At 43.0% G+C, this 15,171-nt stretch overlaps 1 protein-coding gene across 1 annotated transcript in view; it reads left to right on the top strand.

Moving 5' to 3' along the window:
• The first annotated feature begins 2,181 nt into the window (after positions 1 to 2,181).
• Positions 2,182 to 15,171, top strand: part of MMP24 (matrix metallopeptidase 24) — a 35,874-nt gene continuing 22,884 nt past the window's right edge. Inside the window, exon 1 of the mRNA XM_083444131.1 lies at positions 2,182 to 2,381. Coding sequence (XP_083300257.1) covers positions 2,250 to 2,381 — 132 coding nt within the window. The 5' untranslated portion in view covers positions 2,182 to 2,249. The remainder of the gene's footprint in view (positions 2,382 to 15,171) is intronic.

The raw sequence follows: 15,171 nt of genomic DNA, 5'->3' as shown, positions 1-15,171 counted from the left end.
AAATAGTGTTGAGGGTCATCAGCATACTGCTGACAACGTACTCTGAACCTCCGGATAACCCCACCCATCAACCTGTGAGAGAGATAACTTATTATCCAATTGTAACCATTACTTGAGCAAAGCACTTATTTTTAATAGTGGGGTTTCCACTAGATCTGACTAAGTGTCATCCATGCCAAGGTGACTGGCTCTGGAGTGATTCTGCTGAAAACTAGCAGGGAGGTCACAGCTGGCTAGGCAGGGAGGTTATGAATGCCTCCTTGTGAGAGGGAGTAGTCCCTGCTTGCTTGAAGGAGGCAGTGGTAAAACCACTCCTCAAGAAACCCTGGAGTTGGAAAATCTAAGTAACTACTGGCCAGTTGCCAATTTCTCCTCCTTGGGCAAGGTTCTTGAGTGGGTGGTTGCAGACCACATCCATGTGCTCTTGGAGGAAACTGATTTTCTAGATCTATTTCAATAGGTTTAACACCCAAAAACTCCTCAGAGTGCCTGGTTGGTACCTTTAAGGTCCCAATACATTGTTACATGAAAAAAAAAGTGTGATCGTGATACCTATTGGTAACATACATGCGTTATCATAGAAATACATAAATGATTGTCTTAAAACAAGCATTCAGCTCCTTGTTAATTAGCATCCATCTTAGACATGGGTATCAAAATAGAAAAACACTCTGGTCAGCATTCAGTTAGGACTAGGCTTAGGTCCCTAAAAAGCAGGCTTCCACAGGTTTCTACCACCACCTTGGACGTTGCCTTTTTGACACTGACAGTAAACTTTCAACCGCAAAGTGTGTCAGGTTAACAGTGTAACTTTTTCTAAGAAGAGCAGGTACCAGCTAAATAGGTCATGCTGCTTGTGAGCAGAGTCTGACTGAGAGAGAAGCAATCATGGCTGCACTTACCGTACATCAAGACAGTCTCTCTCTGTCTCTTTCAACACAATTGGTCCTCCAGGCCACCTTTAAGAGAATTGGAAAACTGGAGTGGTGGTCCCATCACTCCTCCCTGGGCTCTGAGCCTTCTCTTGGTGGTTCTCCAGCTCGTTCCTCCCACCATTCCTCTGCGTCTGGCATTCATCAACCAGACCTTGACATTGTGTCACAGTCATCATAGATCTCTAACCTGCTAATTTAGCATTCCATATCTAGAATGAAAAAGCTAAACAATATTTCTCAGAACTTGGTTTACCCCTGCTCTCTCACTTGCTATGAGAGCCACAAGTTTGCACATTTAAAATTACTTAGGTTACCTCTCAATACACTTAAACCTCTGTGGGGGGTGGGTCATAATCAGTGCTTTTTCCCCCAAGGGGTATGCAAGGGTACTCAGTACCAGCACTGCACCTCTTTTTCTAGGGGAAAAAAGCACTGGTCATAATAATTAGGGAGATGGAAGTGATAAGCATCACCTTGAAGCAAATTTACTAGTAAATGAAGGGATTCCGAGACTGGAGTAAAAAGGATAATAATGGGGGGGGGGGGGAACACTTGAAAGTTAGCCCCGTTATAAAATTTTACTTAGTCATTGTGTTTAATAGAATTGGGTTGTAATTAAAGTCTGCATGTATTAAAAATTTAAAAAATACCAAAGACGCTTTAAAGGGGTAGCCAGTGGTGGATAATTTCAGATTGAATAATCCAGGGTAAAAGCATCAGGAACTTTCACACGATGACCACCTGCAATCAAGACACTTGATATCTAAGGTTGCAAGCGCCACTGAATTCAAAAGGACTGACTTCCAAGTAGGCATGGTTAGGATTGCGCGCCAAAAGAACTTTAGAGCCCGTTCTGTTGCTGATACTTTCTCCCCATGCTTTGGCGAGCATCTTGGAGCCCTTCAGCCTTATTCTTTTCTCTTTTTTTTTTCTTTTTTTTTTTGAGTGCCGTCTTTCCAACCCGGTCTCAGACCAACCCTCGCCTGCCCGCCCTTCTCCTCAAGCGGCGCCGCGTTTGCCACCTATGGTGCCCACCCTTGGCGAGCTTCTCCAAGGCGCGCCCTTCAGACAGGCAGACCTGGAACGGAAACCTTTCTTTCCCGCCACCTGGGAAGGAGGCTCCCAGAGCGGGCGGTGGGCACTGTCTGCGTGTGCGTCTCTCTCTGTGTGTGTCCCTGTGTTTGCGCGCGCGCGCGCGCGATTACCTCAAGGAACCAGCGGGGTTGAGTTGCATCGCGTCCCCTTCCCACCTCTGTGGCCGGGCGCATGCGCGGTCGGCCAGGCCCTGCTCTCCCTGCCTGAGCAGGTGCAGGGATGGGCCCCGCCATGGAGCGGAGGCAGCGGGGATGCCGTGGAGCCCCTGCCTGGGGGTGCCGCTGCCTGCTCCTCCTCCTCCTCCTCTGCGCCCCCCTGCTCTGCGCTTCTGGGGACACCAGCGTCGGCCCGGTAGGGACAGGGAGCGGCGAGCCGCCTGCCTGGCTGGGTGCTGTGAGGGAGACAAATGGGAAGCTGCCGCCCGGAGGGCTCCTTCCTCTCCATCCCCGGGCGTCGCCCCCGCTCCCAGCCCCCGGGCACGGCAACCTGGGGGGGGGGGCGCCCTGCTGGGTCGCCCCCCGGCTGGAGGGGAGGGCAGGTGGAGGCGAGGTGGAGCTGTACCTTCCCCAGGCTGGCAAGGCTGGCAGAGACAGGGAGGGGCTGCTGGGGTGCCCCCCTTCCTCGCTCTCCTCCTGGCACGGCGGCGTTGTCTCCAATTAAATGAAGGTGGACGCGGGTCGAGGGGCTCCTCCCGGCGCCTGGGGGGGGGGGTGTTGTTGCCTGTTTTCCTTCCCTCAGAGGAAGGAGTGGGGATCTCCAGGAAGGCTGCTGATGGGGGGAGATATGTTTGGGTGCCACTGCCTGGGAGGTCTGGCGTGGGGGTCCTCAGGGGAAGGGGCCTGAGCTGCTCTCTTCCGCCTGCAGGGAATAAGGGGCGGCGGCGGCGGCGATTGTGGGGGTCAGGGGCAATGCCATGGAGGACGGTGGCTAGGATGCGCGAGGGAGGAAAAGGTGAATCGGGGTGCCCTGGTCTAATGGAAACGGGCACATGAAACATGTGAGCCAGCTTCTCCCGGGGGGGGGGGGGACGACTCGAAAATGTTCTTTCTTTTACGTCCCTAATGGTGCGATCATGGGAAAGGTCTGCCAGTATATAGGAACGTGCATACATGTTATTGAGCAGCATGCACCGCTTTTGTGGCCAGCAGCGCAGGCACAGAGGGAGAAGTACGGCGCTGGCTTAAACGTTAATGGTGCTGTTGATTTTGGGTCTGTAATTATATTCCTGTACCCTCTTCCTTTTGCTAGCTTTTTATGGTATTGTTTGGTACATGTCTCAGTGTTAATGCCTTCCATCAATAATAGGAATAATAGAAAAACATGGTGTGAAAATGCAACCAGGCACAACTTTTAAGGACGAAGATATGCATGGTTGATAATGCGTTTAGGATGAGGTTGGCCAGTTAAATGAGGTGTGCAGTTTTGTTTGTCAATATAGCTGAGTGTTATTACCTACTCGGTCTTGAATATACCGATTTGGAAGGGTTAAATTAATGAGGTGGGTAGGAGATAAGGACAGTCCAGTTAACTGCAACTGTAGAACCTTCACAGAGCAGTGACAGGCTAGCAAACCTGTGCATAAAACTTCTGATACATGGGAACTGCTGGTCTGTTTCTTAACATTGACTGCTACTGACCAATGGCTGCTGGTGAGATGCCCCAAGGATCTTGTAGCTGACATTGCTCTAGCAGCAGCAGCAGCCCCTCACATCACATGCTAAACCATTATTGACCCTGAGATAGGACTGGGGAATAAATTTTTATTGCTTGCATTTAAGAGCAAATCTGCCTAATCCACGTTTTCTGCAGCAATACATGAACAACCATTCTTCGAAATAAGCACTTTCTCAGATCTTGCAGTGCTGTCCTTCAGACAAGTACTATGTACAGAAATGCATATACTCTAGTAAAATGTGCATTCAGATATATATATATTCTTGAAAATAATATACAAAATGCATTAGGGAAATTTGTTTGGCAAAAAAGGTATATTTTAGGCAATATTACCCAGAAGCTGTATGCCGTCTCCCTTGGTCAACAAAGCAAGAAGAGCGCCGCAACCCCAGAGTCGGTCATGACTGGACCTAATGGTCAGGGGTTCCTTTACCTTTTTTACATACAAGAGTGTATACTGTATTAGGAGAAATTTGTACAAAAAGGCCAAATTTTCATGAACTTTTAAAAATAAATCTCAAGCTGCTGTGCGGATATGGATAACTGAATTTAAGACTGGAAGAAAGTGGAATTGGCAGGTTTACACATCCATAGACTGAGGAAACTTTCTAAAGTAGTTTGGGAGATGGGGTGGGGATGTTGTATCATTATGGGTGCAGCCAAGCATTTGGGCATGCCTCAAGTAGCTGAAATAAGTTCCATTAGTTCCATCATCCCTGGCCACTGGTCCTGCTAGCTAGGGATAATGGGTGTTGTAGTCCAACATCTGGGGACCCAAGGCTGAGAAAGGCTGATCTGTAGAGTTGGGTGTGTATGTGCAGGTGAATGTTCCTGCAATGAAGGAGCTTGTTCTAATTACATTTAATATGCTACAGTTCTGTGGCCCCAATTTGGAGAAAGTTACATTTTGGCCATTTGAAATCAATGGGACAAGTGGATCACATCACAGCTAATGTTAAGTGAAACAAATAGTGCATTCTTAAAGATGTTTCCTTAGAAGGAATTCCATTCAGTTCAATAGGATTTACTTCCATGTAATTGTGTGTAGGACTGTAGCCTAACATTCTCTGGATAGGATTCTATGAGCAGAGAAACTACCATGGCATGTGTGCGCCCCCAGTGGTAGTGCTGCTGTGTGATAGCTGTGGATGCATCCCTGCCCTTAATTATGCATGGTTAAGTTTCCTTTAATTTAATGAGTTCTGTACCTGAGTAACTGGATGCAGGGTTGCAATTGCAGAGAGGTCCTCCTTTACAGTGAAATATATGCATATCTGTTCAGAAGTAATTCCCATCCAAGTTCAGTTGGGTGTGCCCCAAGGTAAGTGGGTATAGGATTGCAGTCTTATACTGTAATCCCAACCCCATTCAACTGTGAGTAAACCCCATTGAATTAAATGGCACTGACTTCTGAGTAGCCATGGTTAGGATTTATATATTTATTTAGAGCATTTGTACCCTGCTCTTTAGCCAAAAAGGCTCCCATACTATAAATTTATATATATATATATATATAGTCCCTTCCTGCACACAAATCAAACTCAGGCCCCAATTCTTAAACAGCTGTTCTTATCATGACCAGCTTCTGGTACAATTCAGAGGTAGGAGGTGCCTGATGGCAAACTGAAGGAATGAGCCCTGCTTCCTATCTTTCTCACAGAGGCAGTCTGATGAAATGGCTGCTTCAAGGTGAAAGTTGAGGGAGAGGAGTCCTGATGGAGCTGGTCTGTCACAGCAGAGCTGATGGAGTGAGCTCTGCTTCCCATCTCCAACTGACAAGCAGAAGGGGACAGATGGATTACAGCCTTAGTTGCAAACATAGGCTAATGGAGCCAAGTTTAATTGACAATGTGAATGATCGATAGATTAATTACATGCTATGCAATCAATAAATATATGTAAAACTGTGCTATCTGGATTTATGATATGGAGCAGGGGAAGAGTAGAGGAGGGAAACGAAAGCTAGAAACATAGATGTAAAGAAGCATAAAATGAATTGAAACCATAGAGTCATTAACAGTATTTACCCAAGCATTTTTTAAACTAGATATATCCTCCTGGGTGCCATTTTTCATGAAGTTTGAACCATTAGTTCTCAAGCCATTTGAACTAGGAGTAGCTACCATTCTCAAGTTCATTCAAATGATAGAAAATAATATGACATAATTTGCTCGAGTTTTATAGAAGCATTTACGAGAAATCTATTTGAATATAGAAATATTTGAATGAATAGTTGGGTCTCGAGCCCTGAATTATATTGTTAATGGGCGAGGTTGTACACACTACCTGGCACAGGTTCATATTGGTTGTTGTTGTTGTTGTTTTGTATTGTGGAGGCAGCATAGCCATGTATGAAAAGTATAGAGAAAAGCCATCCTCATAAGCAATTCATAAGCAATAGAAATGAGGAGCAAATATGCTACAGGTACCATTAGGCATGCAATTTTCAAGTAAATGTATAGCTCCCCCCCACCCCCCTTGGGTTTGACAGTTAGTCTACAGATGTATTAAGTCCTTTATATTCACTTGCTAAGTACTGAAGTACTAAGTACTTTGTGGACTTCAGCATCAGATCAATGAACACAAGGTGCAGCTGCTGTGCAGGGTGACATTAACTAGCATGGGGTGGTTCTATCATTAGGCTTGAAGCTGCTCTGTCTCCTTGCAGAGGATGTAATCCTAGGTTAGAAATGAGTAGTTGCAAACTAGCTTTCTGGCATTTTTGAGTAAGACCCATTTGTATACAGTAAATCCTGCTATTTTCATAAATGATATTTCTACTAGGTGCTTATGTGAATTGTTGAAACAGGCCTAAAAGGTCAATACAAATATTTATATATATTGCCATTTTTAGGGCAATTGCCTGTTTGCTTTGAGCCTTAATTCAAATCTCTGAATATTTATTCTAAAGTTCAGTTTACATTGCTAGACATTTGTTGGTGGTTGGTAGTCCTTTGAAACTAAAATATTTCTCCCCTTACACAAACTCTTGAGTTTGTCTTGAGTGACAATAGCAGAAAGATTTCATCCAACAGAAATTACACCATAGTTCTTCCCAAAATCCAAAGTCAGTTTAGGTGATAATGAATTTTTTTATCTGCCCAGATCCTTTTTGTGACATGTTGAAACAGCAGTCTATATATTCCATCTGAAGGAATTGTTTGCTGATGCAGCAAGTGTTGAGATTGGGCTGTTAGTCATTTGAGGCATGCATTGTAGAACTCATAGAAGCTTTCCTTCAGGTATCAGTTTGTCTGCTCATAATTAAAATATAATGCTAGAGAATATAAATTATTTAAATCTCCATGAAACTGAAATTGTTGCAGAGCAGTTATGGCTGTCCTGCTTCAAGCTACTGGTCAACTGAGGCAATCCTTATGGGGAATACAAAATGTTGGAAGAAGTGTTTAGCACAGCCCTCCTCAGGTGTATGGAGCCAGCTCTGTGGTTCTTTGGATCACAGCTATTTTACTCTAACCATAAGATTAAATATCATGCAGTTTCTAACACTAACTGCAGAGTGAAGAGATGATCATGTTAAAATATTCTGTTGGGTCATTAGGAGTCCATGTCTCAGCTTCTATTTTAAAGGGGTAAATAAATACTGTAACTGTAACTTTCTCCATAATCACAGTAATGTTGAGTTGTGCGGTTACTGCTCTCTCCATTTCGGTTCAGTTATTAATTTCTGTTCTTAATGTATCTTGAGAAGCTTTAAACATTGTCCTCTACTCTATTGACTTGATGTCTTCATAAAAATAATTTTCATCTTTAAGTTTGGTTTTCTTTGACTTTGAAGTAGCTTTGACCTCAGTAGTTTTGAAGAAGCTACTAAAAGTGTTATTAAATACCTTTCCTCCACAGCAAGTTCTGTTTAATGTTTCCAAAATTATGGGCAGCATCTAACAAAAGAACTTGCATTAGCACAAGGATTTGTGTTTGTGCAGTGGAGCTCCCCTTCCTCTCTTTCCCTCTCTTACACACCACAAATCTTCTCCGGGGGGTGGGGGGATGACACAGAATAGGTTTAGGGGTGTAGGGGGAGGATAGGGTGGAGAAGTTCTGTTATACAACCCGAAATCCTTGCTCTAACATAACTAATTCATTGGATACCGTCCTGTGTTACTTTTTTTTTTTTAGGGAAATGTTTGTACATAGCATACGTGTGTGTATGAATAGCATGATCAATTAGGCTGCAATGTATGCTAACGTCTATCATAATTTGTCTAATATCAATGTAAATTGGATACATCAGTTTACCAGTTTTTGGCAGTTCACCAAAGACCTCCACTAAACACATTCTTATTATGTAGTCCATGTTCTTTCACCTTGCCATAATCTGTTATAATTTTGATATTGAATTCCTGTCTGCTGTATCAGTGACTGATTATTGAAAACATTAGGCATTTGGGGGGCAATAAGTTAAAGATAGATCCAAGTATGGGCATAGCCAGGATTTTTGTTGGGGGGGGGGCAGGCCTTTTGTTAGCAGCAGGGGGGGGCAGAACCTCAGTTTGCTATGTATTTTTATTGAATTTTATTGATGGGGGGCAGTTGCCCCTCCCTGCCCCCCTTGGCTGATCCGCTTCACATGCAGCACTAAGCTATGGCTTGTATAGGAAACCATGAGTTACTGTAGCTACCAGTTGTCCCACAGACAATCAACAAACCATGGCTTATTTATTTGAAGCTTGGTTTGTTTTCCAGCTACTTGAACCTTTGTAGCTTGATGAGCTCTGAGGTTAGGCGGCCAAACATCCCATGGTTAAGGAAGGGTGCTAGTTTTCCACATAATATCAAGTCATAGTTAAAACAAATCAAGATTCATAAGCCAACAACAAGCCATGGCATCTGGGCTGCCCTTGAAGCTGTCCCAGAAACTCCAGCGGGTACAGAATGCTGCAGCGAGGCTCCTCACGGGGTCTCTGCCATGGGAGCATATTCACCCAGTGCTTTTCAAGCTGCACTGGCTCCCGGTGGAGTACAGGGTCAGATTTAAGGTGCTGCTTTTGACCTTTAAAGCCCTTCATGGCCTAGGACCCTCGTACCTACGGGACCGCCTCTCCTGGTATGCCCCACGGAGAGCCTCAAGGTCCATAAATAACAACACCCTAGTGGTCCCAGACCCTAAGGAAGTTAGATTGGCTTCAACCAGAGCCAGGGCCTTTTCAACTCTGGCTCCAGCCTGGTGGAATGCTCTGTCTCATGAGACCAGGGCCCTGCAGGATCTGATTTCTTTCCGCAGGGCCTGTAAGACAGAGTTGTTCCGCCTGGCCTTTGGCTTGGAGCCAATTTGATTCCCTCCCTCCCTCTCTTTCTTTTTTCTTTTCCTTCTCCTCCTGCAATGAGGCTACATTTTAATATTTTAATGTTCCATTATGTTAATGTTGTATTTTACTTTTGTTTTTAAGTTGTAATCATCCATCTTGTTTTTATTATTGCTTGTAAGCCGCTCTGAGCCCGGCCTTGGCTGGGGAGGGCGGGGTATAAATAAAAAATTATTATTATTATTATTATTATTATTATTATTATTATTACAAACGTGCCATAGTTGAGCCACTGGACAATGTTCACACAGAACACTAAAAAATGACTTAATAATCCATGGTTTAATAATCCATGTGAATCAGGCCAGTGTTAGCTGGTTTACCCCTTTTCATCTATCCAACAGGAAAAGTTAGTTCTGTTCACTGCATTCAGATTCTTACATATTAAATTATTTAATATAGCCGACTAAGGAATTAAATAGTGTTTCATAGCTGAAGCTAGAAAAAATTGAAACAAAGTAAGAAACATTTTTCCGATGACAGGAATAGGCTTTCTGACCACTGTCTTCCAGGGTGGTACATAAAATGCCAACTGTTTCAATTTCCCAGAACAGAGATGAGTTTTCTAGAATATTTGTTCCGCCTATAGTTTTAATGTGAAAAATCCAGTGAACTGTTTCAGGCAGGCATTAGGATTCTCAGTCCCCCCCCCCCCTTCTGTTAACATTTTGTTTGAGTACATTTCCCTATACATTTCTGGCAGTATCATTTATATGAACTCATGCACCTGAATGTTTTAAGTTCTCTGTTTCCTGAAAAGTTAATCAGATTAAAAGTATATAGAAGAGGGGGGAAATGCTTTGTGCATATTAAAATACCTTGGTCCTATAATTTGGACCTCAAAACTCATAAATGGGTTTTTATTATTAAGTCCAGAAATATTGTAACCCTGGGGGGGGGGGAGTTTCAGATGCTTGGGTGAAAATATAGAAACGCAGGTTTCTGCCTTAGCTCTGCCACTGCAGGAATCAAAGTACTAAATTAGTCATTTTCCTAAGGTTCAGGGAACACTGTAAGAAATCTTAATGCACTGTGGGGTTTTGAATGCCACTTTACTGATTCTGAAGGGGAAGCTGTCAATCCTGCCAAAAAACTCATTTTATCCCATTTTATATGGCTATTTTTTATATAGTTTATGGTCACCTGAAGACTGGAAAAAAACAAAACATATTCTCACCTTCAAGCTTTCTTTTGCAGTGTCTAATCACCCTTAATATGCTGTTGTTGGCATCTGTCTGTATTGGTAGATGGGGCGGAGTGCGCCTTTGGCGGTGAAATCACTGTTAGAAATTTACAGCGCCTGCTGTGGCTGTAGAGACCGATACAGGAGAGACATGTTTTGTTGCAGTTGGGTCAGATGAAGGTATCTGGTTATGATGCTGCAGATGCACCATGATGTTTCTTCTCTGCACTCCTCCCAGTGATCATTCCTCCTCTGTTCACTGCGATGGATGCACGACCTGACTGCCTGTCTCCAGGCACTGCGGTTGTTGATGCTGCCAGCCTTCAAATCACATTTGCAGACATCTTTGTAACACAGAATTGGTCTGCCAATGGGTTTGGTGCCACCCATAATAGTCCTCTAACTTAAATGTGTTATAGTTTTGGAAATTGTCTTCCTGCAGTCGTTCTGCTAGAGTTTGAGAAAGTAATGATGTGCCTAGTATACAGAGGCAAATTTTTAAACATCCTAAGAAAGCTGAAAGATTTCTGAGACCTGTCTTAAGGTCAAAAGTGAGTGCAGGTAAAATTAATCTGTTGCATCCTGAAATAATGGGCATAATTCTTAGTTCTCCAAAATGTACAGTTACAGGAGAGTAACAAGGGGAGAGAATATGGGGGATCCATCTGTGTGGAATGCCAACTGCCTTGAAGGCAAGGCCAGCCTGCAACACTGCCATTTATGCCTACCATTACCTTTGTGGGTTGATTTTCTGCCTGGGAGGGTGCAGCTATACAATTCCCTTGTCATCACTAAGTGATTTCAGCCTGCTTTCTCTTGTCTCCCCTTGTCGCCTAGCTCTGCCCAATAATTGCTTTAAGTGCTTTTTATTTTTGCTCTCTTGTTTGATTATCACACACACACACACAAATGTGAAGAGAGATGCTAAAATTTTAAAGCTGAAATTAAAAGGGAAACTCGTCGTGGTGGGGGAAGGAGCCCAGTAAAATGCAACTTACCAGGAAAGTCATGCCTTTTTAGTTGGTGCTAAAACACCAACAATTATTTTAATAATTAAACAAGCAAAAGTGCATTTTAGTGCAAATAAGACAGATTTTTAAAATTATCATCATCACACTCACAAAAATGGCATGCATCGGGTGTACCAGGAATGGGGGACCTGTGGCCCTTTGGATACTGCTAGACTACAACTCCCATCACCCCTCACCACTGGCCATGTTTGCTGAAACTGAGGGCAGCTGGAGTCCAACAATATTTTTTATGGCTGCAGGTTCTCCATCTCCTAGTATAGATGCATGGGGATAGCCTCACTTGCTCGATAAAGCACTGCACATATTACAGCTAAGGGCTGTATCCGTACCACCCGACTTTTTCAGACTCAAGACAGGGACATACGTCTTCTGAGATGATCTTCTGGGTGAGTTGCATGACCCATGCCTTGCTCTCGCCACCCCCCAAAAGGCAAGGGCAAGGGTATGGCACTCAAAAGGGTTGCCGCAATCTTGCATGAAAAAATGGGATATCCCATTTTCTTCTGGGGCACGTAGCAGGTTTCTGCTGCTGTGCATGTGGGGCCCCCTAGCATAAAGGGGCTTAACATTTCCTTTCCTCCCCCTCCCCCCCCGCATCTCCGCAAATCTGCTCTGCAGGGTCCCCAGCCCTTTGGAGGGTGCACATGAGGGCTGGAAGGAACAGGGCAGGAAGAAGAACATCTGTTCTGCAGGTAGAACTGCATTGTTGTTCAATACAATCAGGTTTTCTGCAGAAAAAAAGATGGGGAAATCCTACAAAATGATGATAACGACATATAGATGCCCCAATTAAAAAATGAGTTCCAAAAACATGATAATTTGGCTTGGTAATTTGGTGATTTGGTAAAATGTTGGTGTGAAAGAATTCTAATACTTCCTGCTTTTGATAAACACACCTTGAAAAAATATGAAGGGCCCGGCTTCTTTCTCTGAGGAATAAGGTTGCCTACCATTGATGTGTTTTTATTTATTTATATTTTAATAACCACTTACACACAGTTCTCAATGTGATGTGAAATAAAAGCACCTTAAAAACAATTAAACAATTAAAAATAAACACACAAATAATCCCAATACAGAATAGACACCCATGGCAGAAACCCATTCATGTAGCTGGAACAAAAATGTCCTCAATTGTTTCCAGAAAGTGTAGCCAGTGGGCACTTGCTGTATCTTGTCAGGAATACTGTAACACAGAGCAGGGCTTTCAGTGTGGCTGCCGCTGTTCAGAATTACTGTGGAGCAGGCCTCTGATAGCTTTGGAACTTGCAGAATAAGCCCTCTCACAGACCACAGTGACCTAATAGGTGCATAAAAGATAAAGGTGTACTGGTTTCTCCTCTTGTATGGTTAGAGGAAGCTTACCCAAGCCCTGAGAGAAGAAGGCTTGTTGACATTGTTGTTGAGCTGGATTTGTGGTAAATTGAGATCAATATGTCAGAACTTTTTGGATTGAAAAAATGGGCTTTTGTGATCAAAGATACCTATGGTCTTAATTTGGAGTGTTTAGCAATTGAGATCCTAGATAATTAGCAGAGACAAATAAAGTAGGATTTTAGTTTTGAAAGCATACCCAAAGAACAATCCTCCTTGATGAGCAATATAGGAGAACACTGCCTTTCAATGGAACCAACAGCTAGCCCTAAAACTGATGATACCTTATCCTGGAAGCCCCCAAAATTATTTGTGTAGCTAACTGATGAACAGATGTTGTGTCTGCCTAATAGCCTTTCTATGGCTTAATGACTCAGGATTTTGTTTTTGTCATTTTAATACATCTGGAATCTAAAAACTGGCTGGCTGATACCTCTGCCCACCCCCCCACCCCTTTTTACTGCCTTTATATATTTTCAATAATGCAAAACGAGAATCAAAGGAAAAAGAAAAAACCCATAACAATAAAGCACCTTTGCCTTGAAAAAAACAAGGGCATTGTCATGTAGGAATCCTACCAGTATGTAGATTTGATTCACAAGACCTCAGGTATTTTCAGGTGCTTGAGGCACTTATAGTAGTGCTGCATGAATTTTGTGTTTTGTCCATTAAGACCAGAGCTTTTAGTGTCATGATACCTGCCCTTCAAAATGTGCTTGCAATGAACACTAGGCAGAGACCTACAATATGGCATTTAGGTACCTGCTTAACATATACCTGTTCTCCCAAGCTTTCCCTGAGAGGTGATCCACCTATATTGACATACTAATTGGTTTATCCTGTATTCTGCAGTGTAGGTGATAATGGAAATAAATAAATATGTGGTCACCCTGGGCTGTCATTTAGTAAATCCTCTGAAATGGATGCAAGTCAGTGTTGCGACACCATTGTGCATTATTTTTTTTTATAAAATCTGTCTTATTAGACCTAATGACATAAATTGAGACAACTTGTGTATTTTTATGTATTAAGTTAACAGCAGAGCAGGATTATGCAGCTTTCAAATTAAAGCAAAATACATTTCTAAAATATACTCAACAATGTGCAAATTACCGTATGTTTCGCTCTGTAGGACGCAACTGACCATGGGGCGCACCTTGTTCTAGAGGGGGAGAACAAGGGAAAAAATCTCCCCCTCTCAGCTCAGTGCCCCTTCAGCGAAGCAACAGGAGAAACGGAGCCCCTTCCATTTCTCCTCCTGCTTCGCTGAAGGGGTGCTGTGCTGCTCTCCCTCTCTGCTGAAGCCAGGAGAGTCTTGCTCTCCTAGCTTCAGGAAAAGGAACCCAAAGTCTCCAGAGTGCAGCGGGACCTCCTGCTGTGCTCCGGAGGCTCCAGGCTTCAGCGAAAGCAACGCGAAGCCTCCGGAGCGCGGAGGGAGCGCTCCCTCTGCGCTTCGGAGGCTTCGTGTTGCTATTGCTGAAACCAAGGAGCCTGCATTCGCTCCATAGGACGCGCACACATTTCCCCTTAATTTTTGGAGAGGAAAAAGTGCGTCCTATAGAGCAAAAAATACGGTACCTAGGTGGGCTGGCTGTATAGTTGAGGCAGAGGGCACCAAAGCTTCTTTCTGCCTTAAAGGATGTATTGGCTCAAATCAATGAAGTTTTGTTTCTCAGGCTTCGGGTGAGACATTTGTTTAGGATTTCATTAAATTGAACTGTCTTGAAATATTTTTCATTGTTAACTGCAAATATAAAATCATGTTGCAGATGGCTCAAGTGATTATGATCAGTGCCTCCCTACTGAAAATTAGTGGCCATGTATCCAATGGGTATAAGTTTTAATCTAGATTGTTATGGTACGGTAATTCCTATATATGTCTAACCCCATTTAATTTTGGATTTCTTCAACTCTTTGTCATATCATTATTTGCTGTTATTTTTGTCCTGGACTGTTGTTCTGGGATTGAGTTATTTAGCATTTTAAATACAACATAAATATATTAATATGTGTGTGTGTGTGTGTGTATATATATATATATATGAACAAAGTCATGCGAGTGAAAATCCATTGCACGAGTAGATGGGCACAACTGGATATTGCTATGTATTTATGAAAGAGAAAATACAAGTATAATTGGAGAAATGTTGCAGTACATAACAGCTTTGTGGGGATATTTTATATAGAAACAGTATGGAAGAAAGAGTTCAATCCTAACCCTCTTTCCAAGTCCCAAGCATGATCTCTTCCCTGCCTCTTCCCACCCTGTCCTCCTCCTGGTGTGGCTGCTTTTTGTTAAGAAAGAAAGGTCCTAAGCATGCTATTTTAAGAAAATGTCACCAACACAACATTTTTAGTCCTCAGAATGTAGACTATTTTGAGTAAATTACTACTGTAGTCTGTAATAGTTGTGCAATAGAGCTACATTGGTTGATGTCAAAACCTAAGACATTACTGCTACGTTGAAAATATGTTGAATTGGTTTAACTTGTGAGCTCTGCTCTATACATGACAGGTCTGTAAACATCTTATCATCAGAATTTGCAAACATT

Source organism: Podarcis tiliguerta (assembly GCF_965153285.1).
Source record: "Podarcis tiliguerta genome assembly, chromosome: 6".
Taxonomy (NCBI): Eukaryota; Metazoa; Chordata; class Lepidosauria; order Squamata; family Lacertidae; genus Podarcis; species Podarcis tiliguerta.
This window is presented reverse-complemented; position numbering and strand designations above follow the sequence as displayed.